The sequence below is a fragment of the Homalodisca vitripennis genome, chromosome 8, assembly GCF_021130785.1.
Source record: "Homalodisca vitripennis isolate AUS2020 chromosome 8, UT_GWSS_2.1, whole genome shotgun sequence".
NCBI lineage: Eukaryota > Metazoa > Arthropoda > Insecta > Hemiptera > Cicadellidae > Homalodisca > Homalodisca vitripennis.
This window is the reverse complement of record NC_060214.1, coordinates 96,666,653-96,683,806: the sequence shown is the minus strand read 5'-3', so window position 1 is coordinate 96,683,806 and position 17,154 is coordinate 96,666,653. Positions and strand designations below refer to the sequence as shown.

General features: G+C 32.5%; 1 protein-coding gene across 1 annotated transcript; it reads right to left on the bottom strand.

Annotated features, from left to right (window-relative positions):
• Positions 1 to 996: 996 nt before the first annotated feature.
• Positions 997 to 16,117, bottom strand: LOC124367781. The gene is made up of 4 exons (XM_046824891.1): positions 15,934 to 16,117; positions 9,723 to 10,302; positions 4,764 to 4,944; positions 997 to 1,452 (listed from the first exon to the last, which is right to left on the bottom strand). Exons 1-4 carry the CDS (start codon positions 15,975 to 15,977, stop codon positions 1,253 to 1,255), a joined length of 1,005 nt encoding a protein of 334 aa, XP_046680847.1. The 5' UTR covers positions 15,978 to 16,117; the 3' UTR covers positions 997 to 1,252.
• Between the last annotated feature and the right edge of the window lie 1,037 nt (positions 16,118 to 17,154).

The following is a 17,154-nucleotide window of genomic DNA, read 5'->3' as shown; positions in this document are numbered from 1 at the left end:
TAACATAAAATTCGTATTTATCATTAGTTTGGAACCTATTGAATACAGCAGCTATCTGGTTATTTGGCCAGATGACTTGTAATATTTAAAATATTACCAAAATACAAAACTTCAAAATTAGCGACGCCGACACTTTATGCACTTTTTGTACCGTCATAATTAGCGGCACTAAAAGGGTTAAATAATGCTTGTTTGAAGTCGCATACTCAGTCTGCTGCATCTTTGTGTGGACAAAAATATGTTTGACAATATACATATACGGTTGCCAATTGTGTTTGTTTTCTCTGTATACAAAAATGTAAATATAGTATATGAAATATAAATATGTATATGCTGTTTTTCTCTAATGACATTTGTATTTTCTTAGTAAATTCACACATTGAAATGAGCCTGCTGCATATCCATGGATGACAGATACAAACATAGAACCATTTTTACAGACCTACACAAATCCTTTTAAACTCTCAACTCTCTTTTGTACTCTCGATATAATTTTTGTGCTATCTCTAAAAGGTTAACTAATAATCACTGATTTCAAAGCCTCCACATATTTAGCGGTTTGTAACTACGAGCACCCCTGTATTTGAATTAAAATAAAATCCCAGAGGTTCACAGAAAAAAAACCATGAACTAAATCATTTACTTTCGAACAATAACATTAATTCGATTCCTTAACCCTTTGCGCTCGAAAGGCCAGCAGTCCTTTCATCACTTCAGTGTATAGACTAAGCGTCATTCGTCTTATTTAAACAGTCAATGTTTAGAAAAAGAATTATAGGCCAATTTCAAATTTACCGCTTTACCTAAAAATTACTTTAAAAACCAGCTGCTCAATAGGTTTCAGCACTCACCATTAATTAATTAATTATAGAACAAAGAGAATATTAGATAATAACTACTATGTTTAGTGGCCAGTGATGCTGGCCTTACAAGCTATGGTATATATCTTGGCCAGTAAAGCTGGACATACAAGCTGAGATAATATTACAGCAAAAATTAATCCGCACTTCCAAAAAAATGGCGGTGGCCAGTAGTGCTGGCCATTCGAGGGCCAAGGAAAAATTATAAATACTGCCTTTGAGTGCTTAGGGTTAATACTTTCCCACCAGATATTAACAGAAAAAAAGCATATAATGTGCATTCCTTCTTTCTCTACAATTTTCCTTTGAGTGGTGGGTGGGATGGGACACATTTAGAAATAGGTGAGGAGTGAGGGCAATCTACTCCCGGGAGGCAGCGCGGTGGAGGAAGCTCATGGCGAGCCGGACTGCGCAGGTGAAGGCACTACGGGTCCCTTGGCGTGCTGATGCTCGACGATGTGTTGGAACAGGTACTTGGTGTGTGAGGTGAACACTTGCCGCCACTGCAGTTCGCGTAACAGCTGTATCGTCTCACTCGAACTCATCTGCTGCACTTCCTGACATGCACTCACTGTCGTTGCCCATATGGTCTCTGTCAACAACGGAAAATAAACATTAGATTTTTGGTTCTCTATGACAAGAGGATGAGAAAACCACTATTGCCCTTTAAAAAAAGAGATCTGCACGTTTTTTGGAGTGACAGGATGGGTGGTGAATTGGGGCTACCTCATGCCACGATCCCATGGTACAGCCTAATGGAGGAGGACAATGGACACAATATCAGCAACACCACCTTGTAGAAGGGAAGGTTAACTCTGTTCCAGCCACAGCAGGAGAGGGGCTGACTTTAGCTGTCTACATAAAAAATATTTTGTAATATTAAAGGCTTTGTGTTTTTGTTATGAGTACTCAAACCTAATTCAATGTTTCTTAGAGCACAACATTTAAAAAGACTTTCTCAATGCTCAGCCAAGTACCATAGACAGAAATGAACCATCATCGAACTCATTCTTGATTATGTAGATGTAGAATGTTCATGCAAAATTTGAAGTCTATACCACATTTTATTCTCAAGATATTCTGTGGAGGGCATACAGACAAAAAACTAACTTCCCAGTCTAATAGTGAAAGCAAAATATGCAAAATTCAAAGTCTACAGGTTAATTTCTTCTTGGCATATCCTAAGAAAAGCTAGGCTTTGCCAACGCTAAGCCAAAATTTATAGAGGATCATGCATTATCATTTAATGCAATGTTGCCTATGATTGAACCTTTATGCAAAATTTCAAGTCAACATCTCAAATAGTTTACAAGACATTGTGTAGACAGACAGACAAAAGTGAAATTTTTCCAGCTCCCCGAGAAACACTCAGCCAATTATACTGTGAATGTTCGAAAAATTAAACCAGAATAACTCCAAGAAACGGTCAGTCCTCACGCGCTTATATGCAGTTATGGCACTACATGGGTTAAACAAATTACCATACTTAAACTTCATAATATCAATGGTTTTAACTCACTAATGTTTCTAACCTGCAACTAGAAACCTATAACAAAACATATTGTAAGTTGATACAATTTAGAATTGTAGGTATTGCCACAATAATTAAATTATAGATTTTAAACTCTGAATTTGCATAAGGTATATAATAAAAGTTGTGCCAACAGATTACTTCTCTCTTGTGTATCACAAGTCAAACTCAAAAAATAAATAAATCGAGAGAACTCTTCAAAATCCTTCTGGATTTTCGAAGTACCGACACAGAGAATACAGTACGAATGCAGATGTTTGTTACTGAACATCTGACAATCGACAGGTTGTATTATACATTCAATATTATTTACTTATGAAGTATAAAACTCGCATAAGACACGAGGTTTGTACTACTGTAATATCATGCTCTGATACGAATACTATACAAAAGATGTAATCCATAAGCTGATATTAAGTTGGTTAATGGATTGAGAATAACTACCTGAGTAAAAAACGTGTTCTAGTAATCAAACATTTTAGACTAAACAAAAATACTGTCATAAGATTAACATTAGAACTTTGGAGTCAAATGTAAAAAATTCATAAAGGCTCTCTAGAGTGTATGGATTTTCAATCAACATGAAGCATGTATACGAAATAATAGTTTTACATCACTGTACAAATATCAATACATTTTTTAAATACTATAGACAGATTTAAAAAAAGTTTTAAACAAATGTAAATTTTTGTAAAATTATTACGGTTTGAGAAAATACAACTTCTAAGCAGGAAATAAAATTAAATATAAATGTATTTTCAAAACAGTGGTTACAATTTCTTTTTAGAGTAGTCTCATTATTGGGAAAAAAATGGCTGCTACCGTAGCTATATTTTGCATTAAAAGGGTTAATCCTTGAAAGTTTCAATGCTGTAACAGCAGCACTGTATTGAAAACAGTGTCACAAGCTCTGTGGAAAGGCAGATTATATATGAAAGCTGCCGTATTGATGACCTTTCTCTGTAACCCACTTTCACTGTTACAAAAACAATAGAGTTGGTTAACCAATCAACTGTGACCTGCCCAGCCAGCACTGGGCTGTACAGTGTTCAGTGAAGCTGAAACGCTGCATAATCAACTAATATAGATTATAGACATATTACAACATGGTATTACAAAATTAATAGCTACTCAATGTTACACAGTGCGTACATTGTAATATAGTAAAATACTTCGTTGCAGCCTATGTTGGAACAAAATTCACTGTAAAAGTTTTAATTTAATTTTATTTCAGGCTATATAACTCATTAAAATATTTTATAGAAAAATTAATGTTTATGTTAAATGCTAAAACCAGTTTTGTATCAGATTGTTCTCCAAGTATTTGAATTATTTAAACAAAAAATATAATTTGTCGTGAACTGTACAAACAACAATGAAAACATTGTAGTTTGTATTGGCATTTTATTTTAATTTATTTAATTTCATTTATGTTTTAATTTTAAGGATATTAGTAGAAAACACATGCTGTAAAATTAAACACTGTAGTATTACAACATTGATGACACAACTTAATGTTGTTCTATCAATACAATGTTTACTTTTATTAGTGTCTGAAATATATTCGCAATATTACATATGTATTATAAAAATGTTTGGGTCATTAAATTTCTACAATATTTCTAGCCAGTAGCTTGGAAAATAGTCCAATTGTTTGAGCAAAAACCTAAATAAGTCATAACAAAATTTTCTACAGAAAAATAATGCAACAGCAAAATAACTTTAACACCACAATCTGTCTTGTTCTGACACAAATAATTGAGGAAAATTACAGGTGTAAAGATAAACACAAGGAAAACATGAAGAAATAATATCACACACAAGCACTAGTAAGGTCATATAATGCTTACTGATCATACTATTACATAAGCACTGAATCATAATTTATTATGATGTACTGACAAGATTTGCATGTACTAAAAGTACTGTATACGTTTAATTTAAAATGCAGAACAAATATTAAGTAGTAAATGCAGAAAATTATTAAGTAGGAAATACATAACAGTACGTACACACACACGCGCACGCGCACACACACATATGTGTGTTTTTATGGATAAAAGATTTGACTCTTATGTTTACGCAACACAATCCAAGATCAATGATGCAATCGGTTATGGGTTTAGAAAATATTTTTCGTAAAATTCATAGCTATTTAAAATGTCTTCAAAAATACAAAACAAAGTTTTTTATGACTCCATGAGAAATTAAATGCATTTAAAGTAGGAATTTAGGCATCTTGTAATCAAGCTCAAATAAATAACGTCTGAACAATATAAAAAATATATATTTGACATTTTTACTGTACTCATATGAGTTATGGCTCCACTTATGTGTATAACGTTTTCTATTATACAATCTCTGCAACCTACCCAAGTTCTTGAGTGAGCGCTGGTAGTCGTCAGGATCAAGAGACATGAGCGCCTCCACGCTTATGACCTCAGCCATGCCCTTGGCGTACTGCAGCATGTCGGGGAACAGTCTGGGCGTCACGACCAGCGTAGACATGGGCCTCACGTGCGACAACACAACAGCCAACAGGCGAGAGTAGTCCTGCAAGAGACGACAGTGTGACCAACAATTTGCAACTATCACTGTACTAGCTCATCCATCTAAATCAACGTGAATTGTATTGTTTCCAAGATTCTGCATAGAAATATTTTCTTTTAATCCAATCATCTTTTTGTCAGGTTTTTGAAAACATGAAACTTTTTTTAACCATTATAACTTTTATTAAACCTTCTGTTGATCATATCACTAAAAACATTAACATAATTTATTTTTTGAAAACTTTGCAAGTTACATCTCTATCTATTCTGTTACCAACAACAAAATACTTTGGTGAGTTGCTCATAAGTAAAAAGTTATTATTGATAAAAAAAACAAAATGTAAAATACCACATAAAAACATGGCAGGCATGAAACACTTAGACCTAATTAATGAATTTCATGGTTTTAAACAAACAAAACATAAATAGTATGAAGCTGAACTCAATATTAAGATAACTACTGTGTATGAAAAAAAAAAACTATTATAAACTAAAACAAACAGCAGATATCTACAAAATAAAACATATGAATCCTACAATTAACATTGTACCATTTGAAAATAATGTTACTACATTATTAACACCTTAGAGAACATTCACTCACCCATTCAGGCTATCCAAGGCCATACCTGATCAAAAACATTTATATTAAAGAAAAATGTCTTCAAACAATTTCTAAAATTCCAGATTCTGCTGAAAAAAATTACCTGACATTTGTTACAAGAAATATGAACAAAATTTATGAATTCAGTTTGACTCCCAACAACTTTGTTTATAAATATACATCAAATAGAATTTTTCACAGAGAGGTTGATATTAGTAACAACCATATTATGAGGTAGGAAGTTGTAGCCTATCAGACCTTCTTAACTAGGGAAGTTTTAGTAGTAGAGTTTAGTTTTCTACACTGGCTGGAGAACAGAAATACAAAACTGTAATGGTTGCTAATAAAACGCTTAACTACTTTTAAACTGTACATAAATAAATTTATAACAAAATATAATAGTAACCACTACTATAGAAATAGCTTAATATCTCTAGGTCAGGGTAGATAAAAATTAAATTAAAAGTGAATAAAGTATAGCTCCTCATCTTTCTGTAGAGTTTTATTCATGTTTTAAACTCTGACCTAGCTTATTTTTCTTATATCTGTCAGTTTTAATATAAAATACTGATTTATTAACAGAACTTATGCACACTACCATTTCCTTGGTTATCCTTCACTGTATAATAAAACTTGATTTGCTTTGATATTGCCTAGATATTTTGTATTTTGACATTGTATTTTTTGTTAAACTTGCAGATTTAAAGAAATTAACTTAAAATGTTTAGAACCACCGCAATATTGAAACAGATAATAGCAGAAAGTTAATATTTTGCATGATTGTGTAACTCAGTAGGATAATGATTTCTGCCAAGTTCATGAATTTTTTAAACCGAAATATTATAATTAACACATAACTCTTTAACACATAATCCCTGCTTTTCGCTGTTTTCATCATAGGTGGCAGCCCTGGTTACAGTCCAACGGAAATATTGCGGCTCTGAATAAATCACTTAAGTGACAAATATATGAAGAATGCATCAGAAAGTTATCCACCATGGGAAGTTACCAAAGTGATGTTAATTCACAATCTGTAGCGTAAGTAGACACAGGTACTGTACAATGACTCTAGTTGTGAGACAGAATGTGAGCATACTTGACGTAATCTTAAATATTTTGTGTTTGCCTGTAAGATTGCTGTAAGATGACATCTTACACAACAAAAGCATCACATCAACACAACAAAACTTATACAATAAGTACATGAATACAAGAAAGGCATTGGTTCAAGTAACAATATGTTCATTAGATTGTGGTCATGATCTATGAAACAAGATAACATAAGGTTCCTCATACGTGTAACAATTGGTAGTATGATTTGGTTTGAATTGTCCAACAGACCATCACATGTGCAGGGAAGTCGTTCAGGCAAAGCTCTAATGTGAAAATTGACATGTGGTGAATTTAGCCAGCCGGCCATCTACAGACTAGTGACAATATTAATTCAGTCGTGGTTTGGATGTGACCGTGGTATGAAACCATGACCACTTTCTTTGTTTAAACCTGATGTAATCTTTCAATAAATCGGAACATGTGTGAGAAGCAACCGTTCACAAACTAAACTGAGACGATCAGTAGGTCGACTTTGAACGAACTGCAATCCAATCTATGAACAATTCGGCGACATCATTAACCACACGTTAATATATTCCTTCATTCACAGTTTCATGAATCACATTGTGTTAAGCTACAATGTGTGAGATTATCAACACTATCAAATTCCAAAATTATGTTTTGATTTCATATATTCTAAGGAACAAAAAAACGTCTTTTCAAGATTTTCCTAATTTTGGCGGCTTATTCCCGGTTTGCCTGGTCAGGTGGCCAACAAAATATGCCCTTACTGTTCCCAAACAAATTATAATTACACTAGTAGAAATTCACATGCAATTCTATTTCACAAAAAAATGTGTTGAATATCACGTATTTAACTATTTTTATCTAAAAAGAGTGAACCTCACACTGTTTAACTGCAAAAATTACAGTGTACTCAACATTCGTTAAAAAATAAATGTACGTCAAAACAAATGTTAAGAAAAATAACATTAAATTAGTATAACTGTAAATTTTATAATTACTAAATTACTATAGTAAGAGACATATAAATTCAAGCCTGGGTTGAGGTGCGGTGTCATCAGCTGTAACGGAAGAATAACTAGTAAAGGGATAATCGATTGAAATTCAAAAATCAAGTAATCGTTCCTACTCATCTATCTTCCTGAATCTTTTACCTTCAAAAAGTAAGTTAGCATGTATTTACATTACAACACAGAAAGGCCATGCTTGCTATGATGCGTCTCGTACTATATAACCTGATTATTTCTTATCTACTGTCCACAAACCACCACCTTTCCCTCAGTCATCCACACCATTAACTTACTGCAATATCATCAAACGTAGCTATGCTTTTATAATTCTGCAGCATTTGTATTTGAGACAAAACTGTAGTGCCACTGACTACTGTGCTACAGTGACTATTGTTTGCATACACAATACTGCTACTGTAAGCAATGGTAGTGAACGTGTATGTATTAAAGTAATATATATATATATATATATATATATATATATAAGTATTAAAGTACCTTAGTTGTAGTTGACACTATTTATTGTATTCATGTAGATAATATAAATAAAGATAATTTGACTTTGACTATGGTAGCAACCTATAATTAATTGCTTGTAAGGAAAAAAAATCGTAGTGAAGTTTTAGCAGTGCAACAGTTAAGGCGTTAAAAACAAGCAGCAGTAACTTGGACAGTCTGTTTTTTTTATTAATTATACCTCACTCATTTCAAATATGGGACTATTAAACAAGAGAAAGAACACAAGCAATGGCCCAATTTCAGGACCACACTGACTCCTGAAGTTAGACTCTGAATATGGACCCTTTGTTTATCATTCCTTCACACTAACATTGAGTTGTCTTGTTCGTTAAAACCATCCATTTATGAGCCAAGGAACAAATATTTACTTAAGAAAGGAATATATGATTTAAACATAAAAAGTTAAATACAGAAAATGTTTATCAAGTTAAATATTATTTTAAACCTGACTATCCGAGTCCTTGACAGAGTCCATGTAGATCTATGTGGAGAACTGAACAATTATTACTTAGAGATATGGAAACACAGCGAGCGGCAATATGTGTGGAGCTGTAGTTTCACAGCGATAGCTCTCCCCTCTGTTTTAACTGAAAACAATTTATCTGCAATACATTGATCCAACCTTGAGTCTTCAGGAGATGACTGTCCTGGAAACTTTCTAGAAACCCGGTTTTTTGTTTTGAGAACTGGAAATCTAGATTACGTAATATAATGAGAATTAAATGGAGTGTTCACTTTTCCAGTTTAGTGTTCCATCATAAAAATAAGTTTCACAAGTCATTCATTACTGTTAAATTGTAGCCCTAGTAATCAATTGATTTATCAACATGAATAACTATAGCCTAGTTATAAATACATTGGCTGCAATATAAGTGGACACCACCACATCATCAATATTAATGATTATCTGAACTACCAAAACCAAAATGTCAGACCCAATTACACTAGAATTATTTCAGATTACAGTATAGTCTTTATTCAGATTTTTTATATATAAAAAAGTAATAAGTTAATGACGAATAAAAAACTATCTAAGCTACACATATTTATTAAATGTAACAAAGTACAGTAGTGTTACAGTTACAAAGATGAAGGATTAAAGGTGTTGACGGCTTGTAACACCACGGCCATGATCATGCATGTAATAATGCATGATCATGACCTGTTGTACTTGAGGTCATTACTCAAATACCATACAAATTATTTTACTTTTAATTGATCTTAAACAATCCATTGCTTATGATTTGGCAATGATTAGGTTCAAATAACTATAATTAGGAAATTGTTTTATTCGATAGGTAAGGTATTTATGATTGAATATTTAGTTCACTGATATCATTGTGGTGGTGGCCGCTTACTATACTGCAGGCAATATGTCTCCAACATGTGTGCAGGGAAACATTTACACAAATAGACTTACATACACTCATCTGGTGGCTGTTCACAAATGTAAACTCCTCCATGGAACACAGAGTAGCATATACATTTTTTCATCAATAGGCCTATACTGAATTTATATTAAAATACAGAGAACTGATAAAGCATTACACTACTGTATGGCACTTAACTTACTTTGTGCAAATCATTATCAACAACTTGAGCCCAGACTCTGGCAGGCATATGAGCAGTGTCGGCGACACAAAGGATAGTCTTGCTGTAGTTGTTGTTGTGCGGTGCTGTGGTCATCGAGCCATCAGGGAAGATATCAACGAGGACCACAGCATTCTCTCCACCGAGCTGTGACAGTTCCGGGTGATTCTGGATGTACCAGTCGGCGATGCTGGTGCACTGACCGTAGATCCTCCTCACTAGTGATGTCTTCATGGTTTTGCCGTCGATAACCACGTCCTCTGGATTCACATTATTACACCAGGCGAGCATGGTCTCAACTGAGGCCTTCACGCTGCACTGGAACTCCTCCATGAAAGAGCCCGTTTTTATGGGCACTTTCTTCTTACACTCGGTGCAGAGCCAGTTGAACTTGTCGATGATTCGAGCTTTCTTCCACTGCATTTCCAAGCCATTGCAGGTTGGTGTGGGACATTTCATGGAACCCACCAATAGCCCAATCTCTTTCATCCATTCACACAGTTCGGCTTCACGGCCTTCCACCAGCAGCGGTTTTATTGTATCTAGGAAACTGTCCTGACTCCTAAAACAAACATTCAAGATATAATGTAGCATGGCAGGGATGGCATAAATATTGATATTTTTACAAGCTTAATTGCATCCAGTAACCTGTCATAAGCAATAAAAAGACATTTTGGGTACAATTTTAAAGTTTGGTTGTGGAGCTGAAATTTTCACAAAACATTCTGTATTATTTCAAAAACTTGAAATAACTTCATGTGAAGGATCACTGGATGCTACAGGAATTGTAACTAAAATAAATAATGAGAATTATATAGTTATTTGTATCTAAAGGCCGCCCAATTCTGTACAAAGGTTTTGTAGTTGGTTGGGATTGCATAAGTACTAATTTATTAAAGAATAGGCTACCTCAAATGCTATAGCAGGACCTCTGTCATTTATAATTAATACTACTTTTGAATCAGGGATTTATCCAGATAGTCTTAAAATTTCTAAAATTGTGCCTATTTTTAAAAACAAGGGAAACTGCTCAGAATGATTAATTATAGATCAGTTGCATTTTTTCCTGTTATTTCTAATTTTTGAGAAAGCTATTTGTAACAGGTTAATTGATTTTTTTAGAAGCTAAGAGCATACTTTTTGTAAATCAGCATGCATTCACAGGGGAAAATCCACTTGTCAGCCACAATCAAATTTCTTAATGAATGAAAGGAATAATAAATGGTGGTTATATTTGTGGTGTGTTTCTGGATTTACAAAAAGCTTTTGACTGTGTAAATATAAATATTTTCCTTGATAAATTAGAAAAATATGGAATAGGAGGAAACCTTATGATTTTCTGAAATCTTACTTAGTTTGTTGGAAACAGTTTGTTAGTATAAAAAATTATCAGGCTTAAGTCACATCTATAAGAGTAGACATTAAGTGGGGTGTGCCCCAGGGTACCATTCTTGGTCCATTGCTATTTTTAATATATATTAATGATATTGGAAATGTAAGTAATCCTAACCAGACAATGTTATATGCAGATGACACATCTATACTATATAAACACAAAACTTTGGAGGATTTAGAAATCATAAGAAATATACAAATTAATGACATAGTGCAATACTTTAATGAAAACTTTTAAACAGTAAATGCAAATAAATAAACAGCTGTAATTTTACTTCAAATAAAAAAAAACTACCTTTAAAATTCAAATTGCAGTTGACAATTTAGTGATGTATAGTTCTACAAAATTTCTCGGATTGATTATCGACAAAAATTTAAATTGAATTACCATATAACTACTCTTTGTTTGAAGTTATCTAAAGCAATATTCATGATTAGAAAACTGTCTGAATTCTGCAATGAAAAAGTTTTTAAAATGGTATATTATACATTTGTTTTACTCTCAATTGGTTTATGGTACAGTATTGAAATATGGGGAAATACATTTAAAAAAGAACATTAATAAAAAAAATTCAGTGCGTTATATTTCTGGCATTGGTTATAAAGATTAAGATTAATGTAAACAAAAATTTCAAGAACTTCATATTATGACAGTCCCTTGTTTAGTTGTGTATAAACTGTTGCTTTATATGGTTACATCAAATAACTTAACACATCACAACATCCACCAATATAACACAAGGGGCATAAACAATAATGCAGCAAAAAAACTGACTTCCAAACAATATTTATTAGCAACATTATCTCTTGGACCAAAATTAATTATGGAATGGACTGCCCACCAGATTAAGATCACTGCCCCATTTGGTATTTTGAAAAGAAAAATTGGCTTTTTTCATCTTGGAACACCCATTTTATGAAGTGGATGAGGTTTTTGGGATTAATGATGAATTAAAGAATTGTTGTTGATCTTGTGAAATTTTTTTAAATCTTTGTTGTAAAGGGATTTTCAATTAATTTGTTTCAATTGATTTTTTTATTTATTTAATGTATTGCTTCTTTTAAAGGTTTGCACGCACTGGAGGATTGCATTGCTCTTAACATTGAAGTGTACAATGATGTGTTTTCAATGTGACAATGCATGACAAATTGCCATGTAATATTTACCAATAATAATTAATGAGTATCATAATGGGTTAGCTATTGTATTAAAAAATAACAGTTTGGATAAGATAAAGGATGTCCCTAATGAGGTATGTTTTTTCCTGAACGAAATATACCTTTACTAGCAGATAAGCTTAAGAGTGTAGATTGGAATATAATGTTACAACATTATCCAGTGCTTCCTCAATGTTTACGGTTTTTTTTACTTTTGTAACTAATGCTATATATGATTTAGTATCGCTTAAAAAACCCAGTTGTAAAAACAAGCCTAGCAAAAGTAAACATTGTACATACCTGAATTGTAGGATATAAAACAATAAACTACTTGATACCCATTATTTATATCATTTGAATAATAGTCCTAATGTTAAAAATAGATTAAATGAGTTGAAAATTAATAATAAACATTAAATTTATGAGGCTAAACGAAATTATAATAATTTGTACATTGATCAGAGTTCTAATAAATGCAAAGCAGACTGGAATCTATTCAAGAATAAATGTTCATGACAAAATAGGCCTAGTGTCATGGTCAGATATCTCCTTCAGTTTTCAATGAATTCTGCATTGAATGTGAGGAATATAGAAAAAGAAATATCACCTACTGGTATTTCTGTTTTAGACTTGATAAAGAATGGTACTGTTTGGGATACTGCTTTTGAATGGGAAGGTGGTGACTTCTGAGAATGTTTTAACAGCAGTTACATTACTGAAAAACTCAAGTGTCAGGATTTGTATTTTATATCGAACATGACAAAAAAAAAATTAGTAGTATTGTTAGCTCTCTGATTGTCTGTATAAACCACTGTCTGCTAGAGGAAATTTTTCTAAGGAACTTAAAATCTCTTGTGTCTGTCTGGTGTTTAAGAAGGATCCTAAAGACAAACCAGAAAGTTTTTGTCCAATTTCAATAGTTCTAATTTTCTCTTAAGTGTTTAAAATCATTATCCATGATCAGCTTAGTAGTTTTTTTTTTTTTTTTTTAATAGTTGTATTTTGTCCAAATTTCAGTTTGGTTTCCGCAAAGGTACCATCGATGCCATAGATTGTTTTGTCAAATGCTGTTTGCTCAGGCTACTTTATAAGACCTTAGCAGGCCTTCGATACAGTATGTCAAAGGAATCTTTTACTAAAGCTTGAATACTATGGTATACAAGGGTCTACTCTGAGCCTTCTAAAATCCTTTCTTGAGAGCCGCAGACAGAGCAATGGCGATTGGTCACAGGATGTAGAACTCAAGTTTGGGATACCCCAGGGTTCAGATTTTGGCCTTCTTCTTTTTTAAATCAGTATAAATGATTTACCTTTTAACGTTAAGACAAACTCTTTAATGTATGCTGATGACACTTCTTTCATTAGTATAAGTAAATGATAATATTGTTAACTTTAATAATACTGTGCATTCTGTTATGGCCGAAGCATCAGTATGGTTTAAAATAATGGATTTTATCTATATGACACTAAAGCTCAAATATTCTGTTTACCTTGAGGTCCTTTAATGCAACTGAATGTATAGTTAATGTAAGTAATGTCAAATTTTTAGGCGTTTTTATAGACCATCAGCTTCCCTGGAGAAGTCATGAGAACACATTGTACCTAAGGCGTTTAAAGTCACTTGTTACACTAGATTATCTTAAAATAGGCTAGTTCAATTGTTTTAAATCAATTATTAGCCTAAATATGGTCTGTTATTCTGAGGTAACTTAAGTTGTTTCAATAAAATTTTAATTTTACAAAAGAAAGCTATAAGAATTATTGCTAATGCTGAATGGCTCGACCAATGTGACCTCTCTTTGTTGGACTTAACCCTTTTAGTGCCAAGCATATTGGGCAGGTCGTGTCACATAACGTCAGTTACTGGTGCGATACTGGTACAAATCGATTTTTGCATCTCTAATAATATCTTTAGTAGCATTTTTGACGTCACTGCATGTAATTGCCTTTCAAAGATAAAGAGATTTGATTGATTGATGGTTGAATATAAATATCTGTATAAGCTGTGCCCAGGCTATTATAAATTTGGGGTAGACTTAAATATGCGGCTTACACTCGTTATTCAATTGCTGGTATCAAATGGTTTGATTGTTTTTATCGAAAGGATGATTCGATATTACAATTTGTTCAACTTATCATATGATTTCAACTTATTAGTTATAGTAATTTTAATGTAAACAATAAACAACTAGAAGTAACTAATATTTTGGGACCTTTAAAATGGCGATGAATATGAGGAAAATGTGTAAGATATTTCTCACAAGTGACGAGATTTGTTTAAGTAGCTTCAACATGTAGGTTTGGATCCTGATGACACATGGGGAGAATTCTTTCTTCCATTTCACAAAAGCGGTTACTCATTGATATTAAGCTGGGCAAGTTATAAAATCGTAAGGTTTCTTTGATATTTAAGTCTAGGCCATAGTAGGTTTTGTCTTGTAATGATATTGTAAAGAAAATTGTATTATACAAAATTCTTCTTGTTATGGTAATTTATTATAGTACTATAACTCTTATTGTGTACGATTTTTGCATACATTGAAGTGGGATAGTATATCGAATTGTTCTATAATACCTAGCAATCGAATAACGAGTGTAAGTCGCTTATTGAAATCTCCCCTAAATTTGTTTATCAGTATTGGCGGCACCTAACTCTCAACTCCCATGAATGGTCTATAACCTAGTTATAATCTTTAGTTTAATTTTGTATATATAAAATTGGTATTTATTTACAATACCGTGACCATGAAAAATGGACTTTTTTCATGGGTTGGGCATTTATAGCCAAGTATTATTATCACAGGTGCATATAAACTGGGGGGAAAGTATATCATTGTATTATATTTATGCCTTTCGGGCATTATTGCATTAAGAATGGAAAATAACCGACAAAATTTTGTCGAACAACACTTGGAGGGTTAAGGATCAGGGGCATCACGTGATCTGGGATTCGACTTTTGCAAGCTCGAGTTAATTTTTTTTCTAAAAGAGCAAGCAGTGCGCAGCACTGCGCAGCGGGCAGGCATCGTTGACAGGATTAACGTCATCATTTCAATAAAATTGCCAGAGGTATTGTCAAAATCAGAGTTTTCAGAGGATTTCAAAAAATCGTAACTCCTTTGATTTTCGTTGCCGACGAATTTTTTCTTCACTATTGTTTTCAGGAAAAATTGTAGTTTTCAGGAAAAAAAAATGAACATACCTTTCCATGGTCACGTTATTGTAAATTGATACCATAAAATTTTGGAAAATATTTAATTCATAGAGTATGAATAAACAACTAACACATACTACAACCTGCTAGGTTTCTGGTAAAATGCGGAACTTACAAAATGATTTATGGGTTCACCATGTGGAGTGAATTAACTTATGTATCTCTTGGTCTCCTAGTAATTTTGAAACAAATTATACCTTAATATAAAACAATATTTGGCACAAGTTAATAACTCATAAACAAAGCAGCCTATAGATAAATTGAATTTCTAAAATAAGCCATTAATTAATATGAAAAAATCATGTAAATCAGTTAAATAAGGCAAATTTTATTGAGAGACAATGGATTACTTGTTGCTCAAAAAATCAATATACTTAGTTACAACAAAGCATAAAATTAAAAAGGAACAATCTGTATAATACTTACTGATCAATCATTTTCAGTGTATCATAAATATCACATTCCATCATGATGATTTTCGAAGTGTTCAAAGATTTTTTTTAAATTCTGCCAATGAGTATTAATGCGGTTAATTAATTACACAAATTGAACACTATCACTGCCACTCCGACATCAAGCAATCGCCATGTTGTCAATTCCTCCGTTGTGTTCTTTCTTTTGTTGAATTAAATAACGATGAGAATGGGAAAACACCATAGAGAAATAAACCAATAAAAACTGTTAAAAAACAAAGTTGTTTTAGCACAGAGGATTGATTATGCTAACTACACCACCGTCATATGACTATTTACATATGACAGCTAAGTGAAGGTATGAACACTTTTAACATTTATTTCTGTATTTAATAGTTTATAATACTGTAGTTTACCTTAACTGATGAAGTGTTTATGTGTGTTTTTTGTTTACATATGAATTGTTTTGAATTTTATAGTACATAGTTGTTAATATGACTGTAATAAAGAAATTTCAGTTATTAACGTGAATTTCAAGTCTTTGGAGTTAGTAGCAAAGCATAAAAATTTGGGGTGTTTGTTTAGACTTTCAAAATAAGTTAACAACATTCAGATATTAAAGTTATTATACAGTAGCAGTATTTCATTTTACTTATTTCACCGGCAGAAGCCAATACATACAAGTGTTATAACATACTATTCGCAACCAATTTAAGCAATTCAAAAAATTTCAAGTAAGAATTGGCCAAAATATGAAGGGAGGTAATATCTTGGTACCGTATTGTATCAAGAGAAGGAAGCCGTAGAAATTCCTCAGCAGGATAAAGAATCTGGAATGTACATAGGTCCAGATAGCAGTACGGAACTAAGCTTTGATAAACTAAACCATTAACCTTTAAAATTAAATAATATTCCAATTTGAGATGATCTCAACATTAGTACAGTATATGTAAAATAGTAATAAGTTTCTAAGCTTCAAAAATTCTTTTATATGTTATGAATTTTAGACAACAGAAAATCAACACAACAATTACTCGTGACATTGAATATTGGATAGCTAATTTGATTACATTATCTGTCAAGTGACTGGCAGTATCATTGAACACTTAATTTCAGATCACGACTGACTTCACTAAATCACCAAAAGTCACTGAAATAAGCAGCTTTGCAATCGCAGTTTTAACGGTGATTTCAAGTATCAGTGATAAATATCAGTGCTGTAATGTCGTTCATT

Bases quoted from the DNA above. Each gene is read 5' to 3' on its own strand.
- LOC124367781 (XM_046824891.1), bottom strand. From the start codon at position 15,977: ATGATGGAATGTGATATTTATGATACACTGAAAATGATTGATCA. The intron at 4,945-9,722 runs GTAAGTTAAGTG...CGTCTCTTGCAG, and splicing joins TTGATAATGATTTGCACAAA to GACTACTCTCGCCTGTTGGC. The intron at 1,453-4,763 runs GTAGGTTGCAGA...CGTTGTTGACAG, and splicing joins GCGCTCACTCAAGAACTTGG to AGACCATATGGGCAACGACA.